This window comes from Nannobrachium achirus, assembly GCF_963921795.1.
Source record: "Nannobrachium achirus genome assembly, chromosome: 9".
Taxonomy (NCBI): Eukaryota; Metazoa; Chordata; class Actinopteri; order Myctophiformes; family Myctophidae; genus Nannobrachium; species Nannobrachium achirus.
In genome coordinates, this window is record NC_137818.1 from 37,496,978 (window position 1) to 37,516,136 (window position 19,159).

The 19,159-nt window shown below is 43.4% G+C and overlaps 1 protein-coding gene across 4 annotated transcripts in view; it reads right to left on the reverse strand.

Annotated features, from left to right (window-relative positions):
• Positions 1-19,159, reverse strand: part of hspg2 (heparan sulfate proteoglycan 2) — a 125,951-nt gene that overhangs the window by 23,359 nt on the left and 83,433 nt on the right. For 3 of the 4 annotated variants that reach the window (XM_080734074.1, XM_080734075.1, XM_080734073.1), the window contains exons 39-53: positions 18,969-19,055; positions 18,407-18,627; positions 17,426-17,536; positions 16,760-16,860; positions 16,171-16,351; positions 12,342-12,401; positions 9,943-10,065; positions 9,241-9,393; positions 8,585-8,748; positions 5,338-5,473; positions 4,706-4,863; positions 4,456-4,609; positions 3,302-3,445; positions 2,226-2,360; positions 351-532 (exon numbers count right to left, since the gene is read on the reverse strand). In XM_080734074.1, the coding sequence (XP_080590200.1) occupies positions 351-532; positions 2,226-2,360; positions 3,302-3,445; positions 4,456-4,609; positions 4,706-4,863; positions 5,338-5,473; positions 8,585-8,748; positions 9,241-9,393; positions 9,943-10,065; positions 12,342-12,401; positions 16,171-16,351; positions 16,760-16,860; positions 17,426-17,536; positions 18,407-18,627; positions 18,969-19,055 (2,110 nt within the window). The remainder of the gene's footprint in view (positions 1-350; positions 533-2,225; positions 2,361-3,301; positions 3,446-4,455; positions 4,610-4,705; positions 4,864-5,337; positions 5,474-8,584; positions 8,749-9,240; positions 9,394-9,942; positions 10,066-12,341; positions 12,402-16,170; positions 16,352-16,759; positions 16,861-17,425; positions 17,537-18,406; positions 18,628-18,968; positions 19,056-19,159) is intronic. The other variant, XM_080734076.1, reaches the window with a different exon arrangement.

Here is a 19,159-nt window from a genome sequence, read left to right on the forward strand (position 1 = left end):
AACCAACATGAGGTTTAAGTGTATAGAGGGTATCTGCACATTTCTAAAATGACAGTTTAGGACTTTTTAATACTTCTAAAATGACAAATTAAACATTGTCCAAATTGTCAAATATTAGAGGCAGAAATTGTGAAAATAGCTACAGTACCTGCAGTACAATATCTACAGCACATGCTCACAATGGAGATCTGCTATTTTCCCAATAGAACCGTGTTATACAAAATGTAATGTCTCAACTCTTAGCGCTCGTCAGGGTCCCCAGTTAAAATATGATTATTTTGGGGGTCGCGGCCTGAAAAGGTTGAGAACCACACTGGCATACAGTATGGTGCGTGTGTTGAGTACTGTACCTGCATGACAGCGTTTGACTCCATGGGCACAGGGCTACTCAGCATGGTCTTACGGTTGCTGTCCAGTCTGTGCCACGTCACCGAGGGGCGGGGCTCTCCCGACGCCTGGCATTCCAGGTTGATGGGGTCGCCCACCCTGACCCGCACAGCTCCACTGGGGGTGACGGTGGCCACGGGAGACTCTGGAGGCACAGGCCCAAAATACTGTCAGCACTCTATAACCCTATCGGCCACTAAGGGGAGCCCGTCACATAGCATTGTTGCTCTACGAGCTCTGGAGGCTCATAGCAATGAAAACACAGCCCACAATCATAGCAGTGTAGGATATGACACACCTCCTCTGGACTAAAAACATCTTCCAAACACACACACACGCGTGCGTGCGTGCGTACGTGCGTGCGTGCGTGCGTTTGTGTGTGTGTGTGTGTGTGTGTGTGTGTGTGTGTGTGTGTGTGTGTGTGTGTGTGTGTGTGTGTGTGTGTGTGTGTGTGTGGTTTTACTCTGTACTTCATATGTACACACAAATAATAAATGGAGCCAGCCATTACGCAAATAAAACATAAACCTATAAAAATACTGGAGGAGTGATGCTCAAACACTTTACTCTAAACACAACAGCAGAAACGTGGCCGCGGGCACATCAAAGAACAAACTTTTCATTCTCCATTTGTCCATATTACACTCAAATTCAGCCCAAAAGTAAATTCTGTTAACCCAGTATATTACTACAACATTAAGATTCCCTCTGGTGTGCTTTTTATGGTTCTACATACCTGGTGTGTGGTCGTGCGTGCATGTGTATGTACCGGTATGTGTATGTATGAGGTGGTGGAAAACTTACTCAAGTGTGGCCAAAATCTATATAGGGCTGAAGTGGTTGTGTTTTGTAATAATAATCAAAATCTACAAAGTAACGAGTAACTAAAGTTTTCACATAAATGTAGTGGAGTAAAAGTACAATATTTGGTTCCGAGATGTACTGGAGTAAAAGTAAAAGTATTGGAAATGGGAAATACAAATACCTGAAAACTTGTGCTTAAAGGGGAAAACCACCCATTTTCAATATTCAACTATGTCATTAACACTTATGTTGCAATGATTTTTTCTCTTCAATGTCTCGCGTTGCCATGGTTACCATAGACTTCCATGTAATTGTGCAATTGTGTAAAAAGTGCACGCCCATGCCTAGATGATGCACCACGTGTGTAGATGCTGTTCACAGCTTTCAAACAAAAAAATCCGCTTGGAAATCCGTTCAGGCATTCATGATTTATCAGCCATTATGTTTTCTTCAGATGTAAACAAACATGGCTGCCATGTTTGAAAGAATGAGTTGGTATGGGGGTTAAACATGCAATTTCGCGATCGCGATCATGCCTAATACATTTCTGGAGGTCCAAAAAAAAAAATTGAAAAAAAATATTTTTTTTTTTTTTCCAAAAACGGCCCAAACTCGGGAAACTCGGGGTTGGCACAGCGGTAGTACCAATACAAACTCGGGAAACTCGGGGTTGGCACCATATGTGTTAATATACCTAAAAAATAAAAAAATAAAAAAGGTCCCCCCTTTCTGTGCCTAGAACTGGCGGATTGATTGATAACTGGAGCATTGATTTTGGGGTTTGTATTGTAAATCACACACCGTGATGACATCACACCGGTGTGATTTACAATACAAACCCCCAAATCAATCCTCAAGTTCTAGTCAACACAGAAGGGGGGGGACTTGTTTTTATTTCCATACAACTCCTCTAAGGTATATTAATGACATAGTTAAATATTGAAAATGGGTGGTTTTCCAGCAATACAGCAAATGAACTTAGTTAATTTACACCACTATGTGTATGTTTATGTGTGTACAGTTTGTGCACTTACCTCTGACGATCAGTGACACAATGCTCTGGGTGATGCCAAACAGGTTGCTGGCCACACAGCGGTAGGTGCCCTGGTTTCTAGGGTGAGCATTGGCAATGGTGATGACAGAGCCATCCGGTCCCACCTTGACATTCTCTGCACAAAACAACATGGAAACAATGCATCTACTGTAGATTTGGCAAGAAACTTGGATAGGGCTGTCACAATTATTATCGTCTAATCGCAATTATTTGAGGTAATTGCAATTATTTTGCATAATCGGTTTCCATGTTGAGAAATGTTAATATAGTTACAAACACTTTACAAACACTAAAGTAGTGGAAATAGCAGATCTACAAGCTCACAACGCGCCCCGATGTGACGCGTTGTGCGCTTGTAGATCGGCTATTTCCACTCAATCAATGTTATTTTTTAAGTATAAAATTGTCAAATATGTCAGTAATTTCTTTGTATATTTACGTTATTTGTCATGATTGCCATATGTGCAACTTCAAAGCCCAAAAGCCAAGCAGAAATGTACTTGTCAACGACAAATAAACAATTAAATCGTTAATCGCAATTTATTTGAGTGACAATTAATCGTCATGTAAAATGTCATAATCGTGACAGCCCTAAACTGGGATGATTTTCTTCAAGACTACAGAGTAAAATCCTCGGTGTTGATGTATCCATGTGAAATCCTGGGAGTTAAATGAGCACTGTGTAGTGGCATAAAAATGGTCTGCCGGGAAGGACTGGGGGTCAAGTGAGGCGAGTCCTGCGTAAACACGGTAAGCTTAAGATTATACTGCACACGAATTAAAGGGACTATTATACAGATGAGGGCTGCAGAGGTGAATCGTATATGTACTTGCTCTCATGAATACGGTAACGACAGCATGAAAACCTACGTGCTTTTTCTTCCTAGAAAGCACACTAAATTAACAGATCTTCAGAGGTGTGTGTGTGTGTGTGTGTGTGTGTGTGTGTGTGTGTGTGTGTGTGTGTGTGTGTGTGTGTGTGTGTGTGTGTGTGTGTGTGTGTGTGTGTGTGTGTGTGTGTGTGCGCGTGCGTGTGTGTGGTCTCCTGGTACTCACCTGGCAGAGGCTGGTTGCTGGATAGCTTCCACTCCAGTCGGACGGGCTGGGCTCCGCTGTAGACCCTGCACCTGAAGCTGGCCGACTCGCCAAGCCGCACCGCTGCGCTGTGGGGCTCGATGGAGATGATGGGGGTCTGCAGCCCTGTTCCAGGATCCAGCGAGTTAGTGGCCACAATACATTTTTATTACCCCACTTCCCAACATATAGTATCTAATTTCCTTGACTGATTCACTGATGCGTCATGGAGCCAGATTGCTGTACCATGTGACTGTGGCCTTCAGTACCGGTATGTATGCTGGCAGCAGCTGTGAGAACTTCCTCCAGGAAGGAATGAATGAGGATGAGATCATGGGACGGTATTGCGGGGGTAAAGCCTACAGTGATGTCACACTGGGCCGGGATGGGAAGAACAACTGGAAAAGCCATTCATACACCAGAGCAGAACAACACCCCCGGCATGACAGTCATGTCACTTAGGCGTTTCTCGCTGTCTGCAACGGCGATCAGTTATGATATCGGTGCCGAGAGTGAAATATAACTGTCAAAACTGATTCAGCTCTAACGCTTTTAACCAGAGAGGAAGAGAATAGAGTAGAATAGAAAATAATCATCCAGTGGAGAAACGGTCCTATCTGCTGTCTTATTAACACATTGACCGCCATTTTAACATACCTCCGTACTCCCACCTGCCATTCGTCTCCATAGACTTCCATGTAATTGGGTGTGCACGGATCATGCACACCCATGCCTAGATAATGCACCACGTGTGTCCACATTGCTCACAGCTTTCAAACAAAAAAATCCGAATGGAAATCCGTTCAGGCATTCATGAGATAACAGCCACTATGTTTAACAAAGATGGCTGCCAAAATGGCTGCCATGCTTGAAAGATGGGGTTGCTATGGGGGTTAAACATGCAATTTCGCGATTGCTATCATGCCTACTCCATTTTTGGGGGTCAAAAAAAAATTGATTTTTTTTTTTTTTTTTTTATTATTCTCGGGACTATCGGGCCTGGCGGGGAAAGACATTGGAATAATCTCGGGACTATCGGGCCTGGCAGGGAATGAGTTAAAATGTTTTACTTTTGTCCATTCACTGAAGAGCCAAATACCAGAGGTTTGTTAGCGGCAGCACATTGTTGGACTTACGAGAAGAGGATGAGGTGACAGATACTGAGACGGAGGCCTGATGGATTGGGGAGCCTGGGTTCCCGAGGTTGCCGTGGTTTCCCTGCACACGGCAGATGTACTCGCCTGAGTCATCTGGAGAGGCTGACAGAATGCGCAGCTGACTGCCCAGGACCTGCAAAATACCAACACACAAGGGAATGTCATCAATTATCTTTAAGCTCTACAATGTTAAACCTTGATGTCAGAACATATCAAGTTTCAGTCCAACCTGGTGGTTGGAGGAGAGGTGTCCACTGGCTCTGGTCCAGGTGACCGGGGGAGGAGGGTTTCCAGGGACAAAACAGTTGAGGTCCAGACTCTGGCCCTCCTGCACGTCGGCTATGGAGGGCTGGATGGTGATGGCAGAGGAGGGGATAGGGTCCACCGCTGAGCACAAAACACACACACACACACACACACACACACACACACACACACACACACACACACACACACGTTTCATAAAACCATGACATGGCAGGGCTCCTTCATACAAAGCGCTAACGTACATAGTAGAATTCTGTGAGAGATATTTTAACTCTGCCAGCGTATAAAAAGGATTTTACATTATATTATTTGTAACGCATAGCTTATATTATATATTATTTGTATATGTCTCCGCTGTCGGGCAGAAACCTATGTATATTTTTAAAGAAATGAAAAAACATCCAGCTCAAGTGGAGTTAGGAGGTTTCGGCCGAAGCGCTTTTTAAAACCTTTCATTTGCTCAATATATTATAACAAACACACAGACGTAAAGGGTGTTCAATAGCACTCACTGATTCACTGAAAATGGAGTTAGCTGGTTTCTGCCGGACAGCGCAGATATATAACATTAACATTATATGTGTGACCTCTCACCTCTGACCACAGACACCTGAATGGGTGCCTTATTAGAGCCTGCGCTGTTACTGCCGACGCACATGTAGGTGCCGGCGTCGGACATCTTGATGTTGGGGATGAGGAGGGTTCCGATGTCTGTGCGCTCCATGCGAGCCTGGAAAGGACACAGCGACCAGTGTGAGGATTAGCCTACCGTCTGTTATGTGATCTACATCACATTTAAAACGATATGAAATGATGCTACAGTAAAATTACTTCAATGTCTACACCAGTGGCTCCCAAACGTTTCAGTCCGTGACCCAAAAGAAAAATTAGACGTTTGCCCGGGGACCCAAACTAGTGAAAATAGCAGATCTACAAGCTTGCAACGCGGCGCTTTGCGCCGTGTTGCAAGCTTGTAGATCGTCTATTTTCACTACTTCTTAATTATAATTGTTTTGTTTATGGAATTTCTTTTAAGATGTGGGCTATACAATTCTTTTATTTATTTTACGTAGGAAAAGAAAATGGGACTTTTACTCGAGTTCGTGACCCATACAATTTGGTCTGTGACCCACAAATGGGTGCCGACCCACTGTTTGGGAAGCAGTGGTCTACGCCACACACAAACACAATAAAAACCAGAGCACAGATAGAGCGCGCCACTTACCTGTCTCATATGGCTACAGCCCCTTGACATGACACACATGACATTACTGACATCAACGGACACTAGGCAATAGCAACATGAAAGCACTACACGGTTGATTTGTAAGACGAGACAAGTATTGTTATTGCTACAGTTCAGTGCTGTTGGAAACAGATTTTTGTTGGAGATTACTATGGCAGCGTGAGCTTTGTACAACGCAGCAGGAGCTTGTTTACAAAGCACGGCTAAATCATTGCCTGAACGAACACTGCACCGTAGTAATATTAACTGTCATTAACATTACTACAGTGATTTGTGTGGTTACATTTTGTTAATGTGAAAATATTATGATTGAGGAATTGGCAGTGGCACTAAATTATGTTTTAACTCTAGAGATGACAGGTGAAGTGATTTTTGTAAATGGTGACAACAATGACAGCAGTTAGGCAACTGAGACAGAACAGACACATTGCTTTGAAGTAACGGTTACCGAACAAGCACTATGAAGCAGCTCTTTATGATATTCGATAAAACTGAGAATAGTTATAAGGTAGAGAAACGGGCCTCTGGAAGTCTAGCAGCAACTTACAGCACCGCATCACTAGCATGACATTCTATCAACCAAACAAAACAGACACGATTCTTCCGCAGCAGCTTCAACACGCATAGTGTAGTGGTCACATGACTTTCCAAAACAACTGCTTTCAAGAGCAAATCCTCTGTGGAATGTGTACACTACTCCACATGGCAATCACAGTCTGCACTGGGGCTACGAGTATGTCACGCCTGAAAACTTTTTTTGGAAGGTTTGCAAACACCTCAGTAGGGGAGGGAAACTGTGGAGGGGCAGGGTTCTGGTTCTGGGAGGGATTACTGTATCCGGGGGCGGGGGGGAGTTGTTGAGGCATCCGTGGACAAAGCTGCTTAGCTCCGACCCAGTCAACCGTGAGGGAGGCTAAACTGAGCCGTGGCTGCAGGCGGGCCCGGGCTCAATGAGTGTCTGAACCCATTGACGGTTTTTCAAAGCAGCCCGTTTGCTAGAGCACACAGAATTTCTGCGTGGCCGCACGGCAGAGCCCCGCTCCCCCTGGGAAAAGCTGACACAACGCAGTGGCTCTCTGAGGCAGAACTAAACAGGCCCCGAAGCTCTGGTCGGGGCCGGGGGAGACCCGCATAGAAAGGGGACTAACCACAAGGGTGGGGGGACAGTGGTACGAGGCTGGCACGATGTCTGAAATACCTAACAGTACCTACTGTATGCTTAGTCCTGTTAATACACTCAATGATGATGATGGGGGTCAACTGTGTTTTTAGGACACAAATATGTCAGGGATGGTATGATGTGGACAATAACAAAAACGGAGGACGATGGGAAGACTCAAGCGCAACACACAATCGGGGGAACCCATGCCATCAGTAAGCTACGAAATCAACCAGACTAGTTGGTTTCAATGGCATTTAAGGCAGGGTTCTAGTGGAGCATAGCGAGGCTACTCGCGGTAGTCAATTAATGGGTGTTAAAGTGCAAGTGAATGAGGGCCACAATCATGCATTTAGTGTACTGTATATAAAGCTGTGGTCAGTAGAGGACAATGGGTGGGAGGTGAGAGACAGGACAGACGGACAAAGGACAGATGGACAGACCTGTAGCTCCTCAATACGTCTCTGTAACACATCGAGACTGTTGCTTTTAAACTGATGGAAACCATGAGAGGGAATGGCCTGAGCAAACAGCACAACAACACAACGGGGTGGGATGAAAAGTAGGGAGGAAACAAACAAGGACAAATAAAGGGAGAGAACTGTCAAAATACTGAAACAGAAGTTATAATATGTTCAATTTGCAGTGGTGTAAAGTAACTAAGTAGATTTACTTAAGTTGTTGTGCTCAAGTACAATTTTGAGGTATTTGTACTTTACTTGAGTGTTTCAAATTTCCAATACTGTGACTTTTACTCCACTACATATCGGATCCAAATATTGTACTTTTACTCTACTCTACTACATTTATTTGAAAACTTTAGTTCCTAGTGACTTTGCAGATATAAATTAATAATATTATAAAACATACATGAACCACTTTAGCCATATTCTTTTAACATTTTTTACTTTTACTTTTGGTACTTTAAGTTTTTTATGCCAAAAACGTTCATACTTTTACTCAAGTACAATTTGAATTCCAGACTTTTACAGAGTGTGGATGCCCTCACACCAAACTACCTATGAGAGTGGAATCCGCGTTCCGCCAATGCATTTCAATGAGAGTGAAGTGGTTTCATGCCAGCAGAGGATTTCTGCAAAAAACGCTCCCTTATCATTGAAATGCATTGGCGGAACGCAGATTCCACTCTCATAGGTATTTTGGTGTGAGGGCACAGTGTTTCTATATTGCAGTATTGATACTTTTACTTAAGTAAAATATGCGAGTACTTTTTCCACCACTGAACATACTTTAAAATTTCAATTTGTAAAAAAACTGAACAAAAGAAAAACTTACACAGAACCTCACCAGCACCAGATACAGGATACAGATATAGCAGTAGCAACACCCAAATTAAATACATTAGTTGGAAGTTTTAATCAATCCATGCTAAACACCGTCATTCACTCCGTAGACATAAGAGCACCATCTCTCACCTGAGGAGGGATCTGACCTCCGTTCCTCAGCCAGGTCAGCTTGGGGGTGGGCGAACCGGACGCCCGACAGTACAGCCTCAGGGTGTCGCCCTCGTGGGCTTCGATATTTTGGGGGCTGACCTGGACTTGGGGCTGCGTGCCAAACACACCTGCGCCCCCCGACCCTGATGGGAGAAGTTGCGTTTTGGGAATCAAATTGAAAGATAAGAAAACTGTGTCATTCATTCTACATTTGCACGCTAAACACACTTGTAAACAGAGCAGTGGTTCTCAAAGTGGATTCCAGAGACTTTGTGGGTTTGTCTAAATTGACCGATACGAGTGTGTAACTCTGACAGTGTACGAATGGAACCATGAACCCTAATGGGTTCATTTGGTTCTATTTGTACACTGTCAGCGTTAAAGGAGTAGTTCACTCCAAAATGATTTTTTCAATAATATATACAGTATATATATTTTTGTTTTTGTCGCATTCCTAAGACAATAATTTGAGGAGACTCTTTGTAGGCCCATTGATTCCGGATGGAGACCCAAATGCATTTGGGGTCTCCTTCTGGGATCAAGGGGGGTACAAAGAGTCTCCCCAAATTATTGGCTTATTGGTGAACCTTGAAATGTGAAAGTTCGAGAAACACTAAAAACAGAGCACAGCCTACTTTGCACGTTGATGTAGGCGCGTGCTGTGTGTTCGCCGTGAGTGTTGAGAGCCTTGCAGGCGTACTCCCCCTCATCAGCCTGCTCCACGGAGGTGAATGTCAGAACCCCGCCTCGTACCACAGCCCTGGGGCTCATTCTGTTACCCGGCCCTCCTGAAAGGACAGTCAAAAATCACTTGACAAGAAGTGGACTTTCACCTCCATTTGTAAAAGGTGACCAATTACAATAACTTACATGCATTTGTTCTATGTACTGTATAAGATTGTCACTGTCAGGGCAGAAACCTGGAATGTCCCAAAACCTTTACTTTTCAGGACATGGAAAGAACCTGTGTTCCAGTGGATCACAAGCTCACAACTTTTCATTGGTGAAATAAATTCTTTATAAAACTCATACTCATACTGATTTGGGCATGTCTCTAAAGGCAATAATGTAAATACATTTAAAAAATTCTTGAAAGACAGTGACGATCTACGATGTGCAAGCATGCAACACTCGTCACAATCCCAGGAACACGACATGTTGTAGATCGGCTATTTCTACTGCTTTTCATATGATAAACTATAAAATAGGGCATTCATGTATGAAGCGAACATAAAAAGATGAAATAATTATGGAGAAAAAAAGGTTTCTGCCTGACATCAAAAAAGGTAGCAGAAGAAGAGTGTGGCGGGGTGGATCCAGCTCAGGCCAGGCCTTACCTATCCACTCGATGGCAGGTGTGGGGTTCCCGGTCACTGTGCAGCGGAACTCTGCCCGCTGGCCCTGCCGGACGGTCAGCACTGCAGGATTGACCGTGGCCACCGGCTGGGCCGCCTCTGCAGCTGGAGAAGGAAGACACGCCAGTCATACAAGATGAAGACGCGATATCCCAGTCAAACACATCGAACATACTGGAGAGAGTGATAGATCCCAGAGTTGTATGGAGATACAGAGGAGTAATAAACTAGATAGGTATTGCTGGTTGATCGTACACAAGGCCTGTTGGTTGGAAGCGTTGGATTGAAGATGGATCGTTCCAGATACAACAGACGGAGAAAGTGGCAGCCCGCCCACTCGCCCGCCTGCCCTTGGCAGACGAGATCTTCAGAACAAACTACACAGAGGAGAGGTGGGAGGTTGGTCTCGGAATGCTCTCTGGGCACTGGGCTGTCTGTGCCAATTTAGCGAGCTGCTAGGCTCCATATTCAATCCCATATGATCCCAGGGCGACAGGGGAAGAAAGCCCTCTTTCAGTAGCCAGGGAGGAGTATCAGACACTCTCTAAGCAAGCAGGAACTGGGCCTGAACTGGACCGGCCTGAGCTAAAGTCTGTCTGGCATTACTGAGACTTAACATTCTCATTTTCCACTGGAGTCAGAGATGGTAGCAGTACATTTCCTATGATCGATAATAATTTTAGTTATTTTAAGAGTACTATATGTCATTCTTCACAGTGTCTTCCACGGTTTTGGCGAAAGTGTGAGGCACACAATGATAAATAGCGACAGTGATAGTTTTCCCATGGCCACGTAATAGAACATGATGGTGTGTTGAGATGTATTAAGCACAGTATGATGTTTGAAGCCCAGGTGACAGCTACTTTCCCAGTACAGGAGAAGGCAAAGAGCTGATAGAGAAAGAGAGAAGTAGGGGAGGGCATCTCCTGTCTCTGAGTGTTGAGTGGCATCATTTGATAGGTAAAGCACTTAGCTCTCCTTATACATTATATACGTATTTATAGTATGTCAAATATCGGTGTGTGTTCATTTAAAATGTTTAAGGTTATAGGGCAGGGGTCTTCAACAGGGGGTCCGGGACACCTAGGGGGTCCTCAGAGTTACTGCAGGGGGGCCACCAAATCCTTGTGTGATAGGATAATTACATGTATTTTAAATGAACAATTGAACCCTGGTATGCCTATACTCTGAGGAGAACCTCAGCCAAAAATAGCAGATCTACAAGCTCTCAACGCCTTGCGCTGCGAGGCATTGAGAGCTTGTAGATCAGCTATTTTTTGGCAAATAGGTTTGGTGTATAGGTAAAAAAGAGCAGTCCAAGTACAGAGTGAAAGGCCAAGTTTACTATAAGTATCGTATCGACGATTTATTAATTTAAGTGGTTAAGTGTCAAACAAGTCTATGAATCTATCTATTAAATCAATGAGAATCTCCATCACACATTTATACAGTATGTGTAGGGGGTCCCTGCTTCAGTCTCTCTCTCTCTGCTAAGGGGTCCTTGGCCTGAAAACGTTGAAGACCCCTGTTATAGGGTAATGGGTAGTGTGGTATTTTACAATGATGATGAATGTATAATGGGTGATTAGTCAGTGGACTCAACAGGTCAACAGGAGGTTCCCTCGTGGATGGACATGCACTTTTTCCCTGCAGAGATGGACCCTCATGAACCCAGAGAGCCGGACAAGACCCAGTAGCGCCCATGTACAATCGGTAAGCTTTGACCAAGTGAGGATGTTTTTTCCACTATGAAAATGGAAAAAGACGGAAAAGGTATAAATGAAATTCTAAATTCTAATTCTAAATTAAATTCTATACAGTGAGTGTTAGATTAGATTGGTAGCTATAGATTAGACATTCTGAAGATTAATAGCCATCTTTAGATCCAAATGGATTCTAAAGATGCTTTCTCACCCTGAGTGCGTGTAATGGAACAGATGTCCCAGCTGCAGCTGTGTGGATAGTGAGTCCTAGGTTGATTGTACATGGGCTCTGCTAGGCCACTAATGTATCGTCACTGTCGGGCAGAAACCTCGTATCTCCAAGTTTCAAATTTGTAAGTCTTTTCGCAAAGTAAAGCCCTGCTTCATCATACAAGGCCGTCGCACAAAAGTAGTGAAAACTGCAGATCTACAAGCACACGGTGCGAGGCGTTGTGTGCTTGTAGATCGGCTGTTTTCACTAGTTTAAATCATTTTTAAAATGATAAATACAAAACAAACGGTTTTGGACATACAAGGTTTCCACCCGACAACGACGATATTTACCATGCTATGGTAAATGAGTGCATGCATGGCACAGAGAGAGAGAGAAAAGGGTTCCACGCCAGGGAGCCCAAGGTGGAGAGGAGAGCAGAGGAGACTTTGCCCATGCGGACTTACGCTTTCTATGTCCTTCAAACATTTCATAGGCTGTGTAAAACATCTGAGTCTGTGACGCTTCTGGAGATGAGGAAGGGGAAGGGAGGGGGGAGGAGTGAACAGGTAAACTGACAGGTCAGTCTCCGGGGGGAATCGACGGAGGACACATGGCATTGGTTGGTGCCCTCTCAGAAGCTCCTCCCACCAGGGCTGACTGGCCAATTGCTTCCCAAGGGACAGTAGTACTTTTCTCTCATCCACAAGCTGATTCCCAAAATGCATCATGTTAACAACATCAACTCGAATGCAATAGGCACCAACTTTCCATTACCCAATATGATTTTTCTCTTTCTTGTTTTACAAATGGAATTTTCTATTTCAGATTTGAAGTGAAACCAGCCAATTATCCTTTTGAAATAGACAGATAGATTATTATGGTTGGTGTAATTGTATTCATAGTTACAAGTATATGCATTCACACGCACAGACACTTACCTTTGGATGGGTATATGTACGGTACAGTATACCTCTTAGATAGAAATCTCAAGGGCACAGCTGGCACACAGTGCACTGCAGTTCTTGGTTAGTCACTTAAAAGAATCCTTCTAACATGGTTATCTCCATAATATGGATTATATTATACTCCATAATACTGTACCATTTCTGTCTTCTTGCTCTGTGTCACAGAGGTGGACTGTGGATATCCCCACTATGGCATACATTTAGGGATCAGATTTCTTAGGCATACTAAAAACAAATAATAACATGTTCAAGTACCCACAGCTTGCCTCTGAGACACACAGCTAGTTGACACAGTACCGTTTCATAGTGAGCATTAGTGATGACCATTATATGGGGATAATGCAGAAAAGCCAGTGGTTCTCAACCTGTGGGGTCCCCAAATTATTTTGAGGGGTCCCCAGGTGATTAACTTAATGTGCAACGTTGTTTTCTCACTCAACAGTAAACAAACCAACATAAAGTTAAAGTGTATAGAGGGTATCTGCACATTTCTAAAGTGACAATTTAAGGACTTTTTTATACCTCTAAAATGACAAATTAAACATTGGCCAAATTGTCAAATATTAGAGGCATAAATTGTGAAAATAGCCGATCTACATGCTCACAACGCCTTGCGTTATAGAACCGTGTTATACAAAATGTAATGCCTCAACTCTTAGTGCTCGTCAGGGTGGGGGGGGGGGGGGGGTCCCCTGTTAAAATATGATTGTTTTGGGGGTCATGGCCTGAAAAGGTTGAGAACCACTGCCTTAAGCAGTAACAGAATTTAAATATTTTAGATATTTTAGGATCTGTTACTACTGTTCTGTTACTAAACTATTTGACAATCCAATTGTGAAAATGTTGTGGAACAACACCAGAACAGTATTCTTCTATGTTGTGGATCCAACATAGTTCTAATGCTTCATTAGAAAAGGTAAAAAGTAAAAACACACATGCACAAAATGAGCATGAATCTACAGACAGGCAACATGGAGGCACGCGACTCTGTCGTATGATCAAGTATGAATGAAGCAATAAGGAACAGACAGCCACACAAGACACATGCGGGTTAGTAAAGAAGAACTACATACTTTTGCTTAACAGCTTGTGATGAGCAACAAACAACGTTCGTTATTCAGCTTGTATACAGCTTGTGGTGATGCTGTCTTAAATTAGACATAAAGGCAGGTCGACATAAAATAACTATATATATATATATATATATATATATATATTCATATCCCACTCATTCATTTGCAAAATGTGGTGTGTAGGTCATTATTTTAATCAAATTGTTCTTTTTCACAAAATATTTTCACAGTTAAGATAAATACAATACATGTGTATATTACATCAGATATGTGTTCTTGAAAAAGTAACAAAATCAGAGGAATATCTTTACAGTAGCACCTTTGGATACAACTCAGTGGTGAAAAAGGTAAAAAAGTGAAACAAAAAAACTGCAAAACTGAATCCTAATTCTAGACAACTGGATAAATAAAATGGTTCTAATTATGCTATTTTACTAATTGCATGTGTTAGAGTAAGTTTCTCTAAAATATAAAGAATAATTTCTTGTTCAAACACATCTGCAAATTTAAACCTAAATTATTACTTGATAAAGTCTCCAAATAACCTAAATGTAAACAAACATCATGCAAGTAATTGCATCCACACGGGCAATTCTCTCAAATCTTTAAACAAAAGAAGTCAATATATATCAAGTCTAGGATGTTTGGCATATATGACTAACAACATTTTCAGGTGTCATATTTCAAAGAATCAATAAAAAATGTGCCACTGATTTAAACATTTGAGCAATATTACAATATGTAAATAAGAGGTCTATAATGTGCACGTTTAAATTGATTTATGACAGAACTAGAACAAAAAACAAAGCATTACATTTTTCTCTTCCATTCCAAGTCAAGTAAATAAATGCTGCTATCTAACTAAGTTTAATTAAGGCCTAATATATATACTCTGTCGTACAACGGTGTCCTGCGCTGAAAATAACCAATCTACAAGCCCACAACAAAATGTACCGTCGTACGACAAATTATAAATCAGACTTAACGATACAGACAACAACAGAAGCCTCACTACAGCTGAAGCTGGACCCTCATAACATACAAAGACCTCACTGTAGTGAAGCAGTGGTATTCCAGGAGCATTACGAAGACTAAATTCAATCACAGGTCTCACCTGACGATACATGGCTAGTAGCACCGTTTTGTTCATCAACATTCATGGGCATCATCAGTCAGGAGAGGTACACGGCAGACGGTGATTGCAAGGAGAATACTGTATGTGGTGGAGCAAATAGCATGAGGACAAAGTGGGGTTCTTCCGAGTTCTCTTCTGACGTGGATACAACTGAAGTCCTCTTTGAATGTCGGCCCCCAGAGTCACTAAGCACCCGTCTCCTCGTCATCCACATTCCTCATCAACAACCACTACAGCTTGGTGAGGGAAGACCCAGGGTCCCGGAGTGAAAGACAAGACACCCAGAACCACATACCGGCCTCCAGGTTAAAGGGCTACTGGTGGAAGCCATTAGCAACTACACCAGCAATCAATTAGTGACCAAACCACCACCGATTAATTCAACCCGTGTGAAAGACAGAGAGAGAGAGAGAGAGAGAGAGAGAGAGAGAGAGAGAAAAGAAAACAAAAAAAACAACAGCCGCACCTTCAGTAGATTATGTCGAAAATAGCACACACAAATCAAAGATAGAGTCATTTAAAAGACCAATCAGTGATCACATGGCTTTGATTGAGGAGGGTGAGAGAATCACCACTGACACAGACACTGTTTTACCTTTTAAAACCACAGACAACAAGCAGACCTCTTGAGTCCTTGTTAATTGAGGCTAAAACACCATTACAATTAACCCATGTTATCCACCAAAATGTGCTTTCTTAAATTTTAGTACAAAACAAACAAACAAAACAAAAAAAAAAGACCCACAAGCTGTATATTTCTCTATAAAAAGTGTAGGAAGATCCAGCGATTAGAGACATACAGTGAAAGACAAATGGAAAAGCGTGGAATGGGTAGTCTGATGGCATGGTATATGGTATCTAAGCGCAGGGATGAGTGTCTTCGGGGGTTAGATCTGCAAGCTTGTGACGCTGTTAACCCATACAGTAGCTGAGAATCTAGCAGTGTGCGATGGGGAAAGCAGTCGCAGCAGGGAAAAGCATGCACCATACCAAGATGAAGGTGGGGATGGGGTGGGAGGGTGGGGGTGGGGAGACGACGACGACTACGGGAGCCAGAGCTGGTAGGGTGGCAGAGGACGATGGGTAACGCAACAATGGTGCCTGGGGGAGGATCACCAACCTGGCACGTAGAGATGGGCAGTGCCCTCGTCCATGGCGAACATGTTGGAGCCTGTGCAGACGTAGACGCCGGCGTCCTCCGGCTGGACATTCTGAATTGTCAGGATGCCGTTGAAGTCCATGGCCCGGTTGGGCAGCTTGCCGTTGCCCTGACGGGTCCATACCAGAGTGTAGGCTGGAGACTGATGAGGGAAGACAGTCGTTAAGAGTGACAACACACAACATTTACACAGTCTGAATGCCGACCCACGCCTACATACACTTTGTTGTACCATGGTGTCACACCAAAAATAGCCTATCTAGGAGCTCATGTTGCGACTGACGCCAGGCCATTTTCGACTTGGCATCCTATTGTACATCGAAGCTACAGTATAGTATGTATAGCTTCGATGTACAGTACAGATTATTGATGTTCATGTTTTGTATTAACTTGTGATGTCCTTGCCTATTGTAAGTCGCTCTGGTTTATGCCTTAATTGTAAATTGTTGGGAGCTTGTAGATCTGCTATTGTAGATTTCTGACACTGTACTATATAGAGCACAAATGAAGCATCAGTCTTATTAAAGAGGCGAGTCCTTGTTGGTATTACCTTGCTCTTGGCAGTGCAGATGAAGCTGACAGTGGACCCGACCCTCATGGTCTGCGCTTTGGGCTCCTCAACAGTCACCTCGATGGGCTTTGTTGAGACGGCTGGCGAAAAGCAGCAAAACCATTGTGAGATCATATTTATGCATAAGGCTATTCTGGTTTACAGACAGATAGGGTCAATAAAACACCAATAATAAGAGAGCCCATTCAAAAGCCTTGCGCAAATGGTTAAACAAAAAAGAAAAAAAGATTGTCAATTACATTCGATTCCCATATAAAAAGGTACTATGCTTCAAACTGATCAACTTTAAACAAGAGTTGAACGCTGCAATATGGCAGATGACAAATCACATCTGTTCTGCACGACATGAACAGACTCAAGTCTCAGTCGATCTTAGCCGTCAGTCATACCACGTTTCCCTTTAAAGGCAAACATGATTATGAAGTGTTTCCATACAAGGGATGGATTGATGGATGGGTGGATACTAGGCCAATGATTCTACATCATCTCACCCCAGAGCACCTGCTCTTAACATGGGGCCCAGGGCTATCCATTTAGAGCACTGCAATTAAAAGCCACCAAAGGGGAAACCTATGTGCTTGTGGCAAACACGCACACACAGATGCACACACACACGCGTGCACACACATGCACACGCACACACACCTGAGACGATGATCTCAGCACTACTACTGCTGCTGCTGGTCTGGTCTCTGCAGGTACAAACGTAGATGCCTGCATCGCTGAGCTGAACATTAGGGAAGTACAGCTCCTCTCCTACAAACACACACACACACACAAATAGGGGAAAGATATTCTATTAGCACATAAACTGTCTATTTATTTTAAATAATACATTCACTGTGAGAGGTGTATAATACTGTATATCAGATTGCTGTGGGTCTGTTCTATAAAGAACCATGTGCATTTGAGCAAACTGAGGCTCAGAGAACAAAACCTGCAATTCTCTCGGAATGGTAACTGCTCTGTCACATATACAACAGATTTTGTTTTTAGAACTGAGTTGAGTGAACACTGAGGAGTTTACTGTCAGACCCAGGGGTCATCGCCATGCTGGCTTGTGGCGGACATTTTTGTAAATATTTTTACCACGGACATACCAAATGAGTGGACAGTAGGGCATTCACGAATAGTGATTTTTTAGTATTCGAATTATTCGACCTCACAAGTATTCGAATAGTCGAATATTCGACAGGACTGGCCAAACTGTCAAATATTAAGTAAGCGAGAGGCGAACATTGTGAAAACATTGTGAAAAAAAAAAAAAAAAAAACGTGAACAATGTCGAATAGTGACTTTGATATTCGAATATTCAAAAATTCGAATATTTGGTGAATGCCCTAGGACATACCAAATGAGTGGACACCAATATTACCAGAAACACAGCCCTGAATGACCATAACAGATCTGTAACTCTGAGAGTGTACAAATGAAACCAAATGGACCCTTACGGTTCCTGGAGACTCGACATTCAGTAATTGGGCTTTATGCTCAAAATGATAACAGTGTTTAAAAAAGAAAATCTAAAACTTTCCATGGACAAGACCAAGTCTCGCCGCGGACACATTTTGTCCATGTACGGACATAATGGTGACCCCTGGTCAGACCGTATGTACGGTACATTACCTTGTCTGCGTCGGTCGGCGTAGCTGGAGATGGGGCGTCGATCCTCTCTGGACCAGTAGAAGTAGTGGGGAGGAGGGCCGGTCACCTGACACCTGAGCGTGACGGCGCTCCCCTGGGACACCCGGACCGGAGAGTCCGGGACGATTCTCACCGTCAACGACCCAGCAGCTGGGCGACACTTCACTCTGTCTTGTGGGTTGCCAACGTATCCAATGGCACAGCTGGGGAGTAGGATAAATGGAAATATAAGGAACATGTTCAAATCCATAACGGTCAGGATGGTGATGGGATAATTTTTTTTTTTTAAAGATTTGTTTTGGGCTTTTTATGCCTTTATTCGATAGGACAGTAGACTGACAGGAAATGGGGAGAGAGATGGGGAATGACATGCGGCAAAGGTCGTCCGGATCGGGAATCGAACCGGCAACGCCAGCAGGCATCACAGCCTAGTATGTGGTATGCGCCTTGACCACCAGGCCAGCGGGCGCCCCGTGATGGGATAATTCTGTGTGTATATAACTGAGTCTGGTTCAGATCTGAAGAATATCTTGTGTTATCTTACCGTTCACAGTACTGGCCCGTGTATCCAGGCTGGCAGGCAGTACACTGGTAGCCTCCATTACCCAGGCTCTCACAGGTAGGGGAGAACCTGTTAAATGGGTTTTACACGTACACATGCGCACACACGCACACACACACACACACACACACACACACACACACACACACACACACGATGACGTGAAAATGGAA